At 36.3% G+C, this 6,000-nt stretch overlaps 1 protein-coding gene across 4 annotated transcripts in view; it reads right to left on the reverse strand.

Moving 5' to 3' along the window:
• LOC137620673 (transcriptional repressor protein YY1-like) overlaps positions 1-5,124 on the reverse strand; it is an 88,637-nt gene extending 83,513 nt beyond the window's left edge. Inside the window, exon 1 of one of the 4 annotated variants that reach the window (XR_011040092.1) lies at positions 4,607-5,120. Coding sequence is in view for 3 of the 4 variants with exons in the window: in XM_068351017.1 (XP_068207118.1) it covers positions 4,607-5,036 (430 nt within the window). In the remaining variant the exon portion in view is untranslated. Of the gene's footprint in view, positions 1-4,606 lie in introns of all 4 variants that reach the window. The other 3 variants (XM_068351017.1, XM_068351018.1, XM_068351019.1) reach the window with 3 other exon arrangements.
• Between the last annotated feature and the right edge of the window lie 876 nt (positions 5,125-6,000).

Here is a 6,000-nt window from a genome sequence, read left to right on the forward strand (position 1 = left end):
CCCTCGGACGCAACACTGTAACACTTTGCACAATATCACTTTATCACTACGATTTTCTGTTTTGCACTTATTTCACTGAAATCGAAACTTTTACTGATTTCTACCTGAAGCACGCAATTCTACCCTCATCAAAAGGTAGTAAATGCGAAATCAGTCGTATAATGCTAGCACATTAATACCAGCAAAAAAACAGTAAACATCTTTTATGATAAAAAAAAATCAGTGGTTGGGGAAGAGAATAAACACTAGTTCATTCAAAACTACGTTTTCAATCTCTCACCGTACATTGCCTGGGGACGAGAATAAAACTAAAAACGTTTTATCCTTTCTCCCCGTACAGAGACTAGGGACGTGAGTAACTCGAGAACAACGTTACCCGCTTGAACGGAACGTTTTCTCTCCTCTCTCTCCCTCCGTCTCTATCTCTCTCTCTTTCTCTCTTGATTTCGCACCTAAGAGAAGAGCCCAATTAAGTTTCGTCAAAAAAACATGTTATTTGACCAAAGGAAAAAACTGAAAGGTTTTTCAATTAAAAAGTTCCTTTAAAATAGAATTTAAAACATTTAAGCTTTGAAAGAAGAAAGAACAAAACGTCAGAATCGATTTACTCTTTCTGCAAAGTGAAACCGTGATACAGTACACTCTCTCTCTATCGTAACGATAGAGCGCAAACTGCGTAGCATAAATAAACTAAACGTTAGTTCATCTTTGAAAACAGTACGAAGACTATTCAAAGAAATTCTTTCATAAAATATTTCATTTAAAAAGTTTTAAATCATTAGCTCTATAAAAGCTATTTACAATTGAAAGGGCTCAACGTTGATTAACTTCGGTTTCCAAGTTAGGACCGCCTACTCTCAGGAAAGGTCGCATATAAACAAAACATTAAATTTTTTTTTTTTTTTTTTTATGTTTATTATAAATGGAAAGTTAATCGAAGAGGCCTAATAAAGGCGGTGAGATATAAAATATATAGATAAGATAATTACTAAAAGCCTAAACACACTTCCGTCTAAGGGAAGGGTCGGCCATTTAAAAGTCAAAGAAAGTCCATACTCTCTTTGTCACCAAAAATTAAATCTATCCAAAATGAGTTCAAGATTTAAGATGAAGATAAAACACCTGCACTGCGAAAGCTCAAACCAGAATATAGTACTTCACCAAAGATGATGGGAAAAACTCCAGGTTTCAACAGCGAGTAAAGTACGTCTTGTCGACACGTCGACAGAGAGAAAATTGAGTCTTTGTTTACATGGAGTTTGGTATCTGGCCGACAGTTGGCGCTGATGGGCTCACCCGCAACCTGTATAGCGATCGCTGGCGAGTTTTTTTTGTACAGTTTTTTGTCTGTCGAGCAACAGAGTTGCAGCTATATATTCACCGGCTAAGTTAAATATTTAAAAAGAGATGATAACCTCAAGAAAAAAACTATTGCATCATCGTAATAATGAGGGTATCCTTCATTTTCAAAAATGTTATACATTAATCTTATTCATTTATTTTTGTCTATATTATTTCCCTTAGCCAACTGATTCTCCTTCTGGTGCATTTGACCTCCTGACCTTTTCCATGAGAGTTATTAACTTAAGATCTAAAGACAGAGTGTATGTGCGAGATGGCCAGGCGTTCCATTAGCCCAAGGGCTTAAATCTTGGTTTCTACGATGGGAAGTTAATTCCTACTGTCAAAAAAGTGCTGGTAGCAATGAGAAAAAATATTGGCTTTAGTGAAAGCAGACTCTCTTCAAAGGTGATTAGAAAAAGTGTTTTTCGCTATGCAAAAGTAACCAGTCGACAATTCTTAATGGAGAAAGAAGGTTTTGTCTTTGCAGATAATACTTAGAACAAGAGATACAAAAAATAAAGAACTTCCAACTATATAGGGTACTTAGTCAAAACCTGGGTAAACCTAAACTAGTGTCGATAAATGCTGAACAGATGCAAGCTCCTCAAAAGCAACAGGCCTTAAACAGCCCAAAGGGCTAGGTATTAAGTTGGCCAGGCCACCATCCGCCCGCTAAGATACTACCGCTAGAGTGTTATGGGGTCCTTTGACTGGCCACACAGATTACATGGAATCCTTCTCTGGTTACGGTTCTTTGCCTTTGCCTACACATACACCGAATAGTCAGCCTTTTCTTTAAAGATTCTCCTCTGTCCTCATACACCTGACAACACTGAGATTACCAAACAATTCATCTTCTCTCAAGGGGTTAACTACTGCACTGTAATTGTTCAGTGGCTACTTGACTCTTGGTAAGGGTAGAAGAGACTCTTTAGCTATGGTAAGCAGCTCTTCTAGGAGAAGGACACTCCAAAATCAAACCATTGTTCTCTAGTCTTGGGTAGTGTCATGGTCTTCCACTGTCTTGGGTTAGAGTTCTCTTGCTTAAGAGTACACTCGGGCACACTATTCTATCTTATTTCTCTTCCTCTTGTTATGTTAATGTCTTTATAGTTCATTTAATCAATATTTATTCTAATGTTCTTGCTCTTCTTAGAATATTTTATTTTCCCTTTTTTCCTTTCCTCACTGGGTTATTTTCCCGGTTGGGGTCCCTGGGCTTATAGCCCCCTTTCTCTTATAAGTATCAGTCCAAAAAATGTCTATGCAATATTTGTCATCACAGACAAGAATACCCTAATATATATATAAAAAAAAAATTATGTGATGTGTTAAAGCAGTTGTGTAAAGGTTATATTAGAAGAAAAATTTATAAATCTTGTATAAAAAAAACTACTATAGCCATCCAAACCAAGAACTTTCATTAAAGAAACATCATAGATGTATGCAGTTTCTGAAAAATCTGCTGTCATGGGGGCTATATTAAATGCCATCCTCTAACCAGAACCAATATATAGTGCTGGTGCTGGTGTTGCCTGATGGCAACTTATCAAACCGATATCAAAGACTACACTATATATGCAATACGACTCAGGGGAATAGGACTACAACTGCAGGTTTAAGGTTTTATTAACCCTTTTACCCCAAAAAGGACGTACTAGTACGTTTCATAAAACTCATTCCTTTACCCCCATGGACGTACCGGTACGTCCTTGCAAAAAAAAATGCTATAAAAATTTTTTTTTTCATATTTTTTATAATTTTTTTTAAAAAATTCAGGCATTTTCCAAGAGAATGAGACCAACCTGACCTCTCTATGACAAAAATTAAGGCTGTTAGAGCAATTTGAAAAAATATACTGCAAAATGTGCTGGGAAAAAAATAACCCCTTGGGGGTTAAGGGTTGGAAATGTCCAAAGAGCCTGGGGGTAAAAGGGTTAAACAATGGATAAAATTTCCAAAAATATACTAATTCTCTGACTTATGACATATTTAGATGTACTGACATTCACGATCAGTAATTCAATTTGTTTTGGGCAAGCCAAAAAGATATATTTGAGATGTCAAATAATTATGGTATGTATGCTCCTTCTGCAGATTAATGACACAGATCATTCAATTCAAAGCTCAACTTTTTATTTATACTCTAAATGAAAATATAAATAATTTTTAGATCCCTTAAAACTACAGAGAACAAAGAGCTTTTCACTTTCTGCAATCATGAAAAAGACAAATTTATCCTTTATATATCTGGACTACATGTCAACTGATTTACTGTAGACACACACACACACACATAGATATATATATATATATATATATATATATATATATATATATATATATATATATATATATATATATACCTAAAAAGTTTTTTACAGCCCTAATCTTTACAACCAATTTTAAATTAGAAATAAGAATAGTTATACTGTCCTATTTGCAAGAATCTACCAGCCATTAGCTACCAGTCATCGGAGCTTACATAGTCTAGCTAAACTAAACAAACAGCAAATTAGGACACCCCTACCCACCACACAATAGGCTACACCAAGGTCGTCTAACAGTACATTATGTGAATAAAAAACAAAGTGACGTTCCATCTTTAATCATGAATCCAGTCATAAACGTTTCTCATATGCTGTATATCAATACTAGGACGGCAATGGTGTCAGATAACTAAAATACAAATGGTTTGTAAGCTAATAATTGCGAGTGAGCCTTAATATGTAGGTGACACATCGCCAGCCAAGGAAATGGGAGTACATCATCGGGATCACCCAACAGAGCATTTCTATCATAAAGCTTACAGGGCCAACATACACAATTGGCAGTAAAATCCCAATAGGATGTAAATAAGGCAGAATTATCAGATATTGAGGGAAAATGGGGCGAAAACCAGAGGAGCGTACGTTTGCTCCTTTCCTACAATGGCGGTGATCCGCCATTGTGGCTTTTCCGCCATATTCCTTCTGAGTTTTAACATGGCTGCGCCCTGTATTATGGCCGACCAACGAAAACAAAAACAAACCCCCCCTCCCCCAATAAACACAATGACATATCAGTCAAAATTAACAGTAGAATTGTCATAACCTCCAACAAAGAGGCTAACACGGAGTGATTATCGATCAACGGGACAAGACTCCAAATGTATTTTTGAGGTGAGAATTCGTTTGACAAGATGTGGGCCGATGGGAGTACTTGGGTATGCAATTCTTAGCAAATTTTAGCTGGGATTGCCAGACCCGAGGGCAAAACTTACCTTCGTCTACACCAGAAGACCACATGGTTACAGAAAATTCCCCTTCGAGGGTTTTTATCTGGACTTGCTTCTGTTCCCATTTCTGTCCACCTGAAGCGATCGTGGCGAAATCGTCGATCTCTTTCATTCGTCTTTTCTGACCTTTCTTGTGTGATTTTTTCGACGGCCCTGGCGAACTCTCAACCATCACATCATTTGCTACGGGCACGGGTATTTCGTAGGGGATTTCCTGTTCCCCAACGACTTCTTCTTGGGTCTGAAATATAATTTCTTCCCGACCAGGTTCAGGCAACTGTTGAAGAGCGATTATTGGCTGTCCATCGTATTGTTCCATACTTTCCACTGGCATGTCAACAGGAATTGCCTCTATTTCCACTTCCTGTATTTCGGGTTGGACTTCAACCTCGGTTACAAAATCCGAGGAAGCCATAATGTAAAATTATATGCTAGCACTAAGCAAGACACCCACAACACTACGCTGCCATTCTTTGGACTGATGACACAAACTTTCCACCTCACGCAATGCGATATCTCACTCGCACAAACAGTTTATAAATATTAATGGTTATTATTATTTTGACTATATATGATGTATCTCCTGGTATTATTTTAATGTTCTATGTATCAAAGTTTTTTGCAAGTGTGTAATAATGGTTATGTTATTGAATAAGACACACGTTGGCGGGTTACGCGCATTTTGAATTGCACAGGGTGTAAATTTCATCGCTTCTCCACCACTCCAACCTAAGATACAGATGCCATACATTTATAGCAAATTATTATTTGACATATACATGAGATTAGTCAGTGATATAATTACAAAGATACTTAATCGCTTGCATTATTACAATAACGAGTCAACATCGTAGTATGGAAATTTGAGAACTGTAAAACGTATATCCGTAATGTAATACAAGGAACATGAACACTAACTGAAATCTATTTTGATCTGCATAACATTTACAGGAGTATTACGTCGATGACCGCCAGTTTTAAATAAAAATTCATTGTTTTATTTGTTCACTAACAAATCTTATCAACCCTGAGTTAAAAATGTTTTGACAGACTCTATTCGGCTATGAATGAAATTCAATAGCGATTCGCTTCACATCTAAGCATAGTTTTAATTATCTACAATGACTCACAAGTGGAAAAGGAATTTTAATATAAAAATGTATCCTTTTTTATGGTATAGTTACTTAAAGAAAAACAGATCATCAATGAGAAAATTGTTTAGTGCCGATTCCCCGTCATCCTCCTCTTTATTTGACAGCTGTCATTGTATTTAATCTCTCTTAATACCTTGTTACTCATAAGACGGTGTTAAATGGGTGCCTTATTTTTTTAAGATTATGTGGAAATTGCGGATGATTATTTTTTTTTAATTTCTGAAG

The sequence above is a fragment of the Palaemon carinicauda genome, chromosome 27 (genome assembly GCF_036898095.1).
Source record: "Palaemon carinicauda isolate YSFRI2023 chromosome 27, ASM3689809v2, whole genome shotgun sequence".
Classification (NCBI taxonomy): domain Eukaryota; kingdom Metazoa; phylum Arthropoda; class Malacostraca; order Decapoda; family Palaemonidae; genus Palaemon; species Palaemon carinicauda.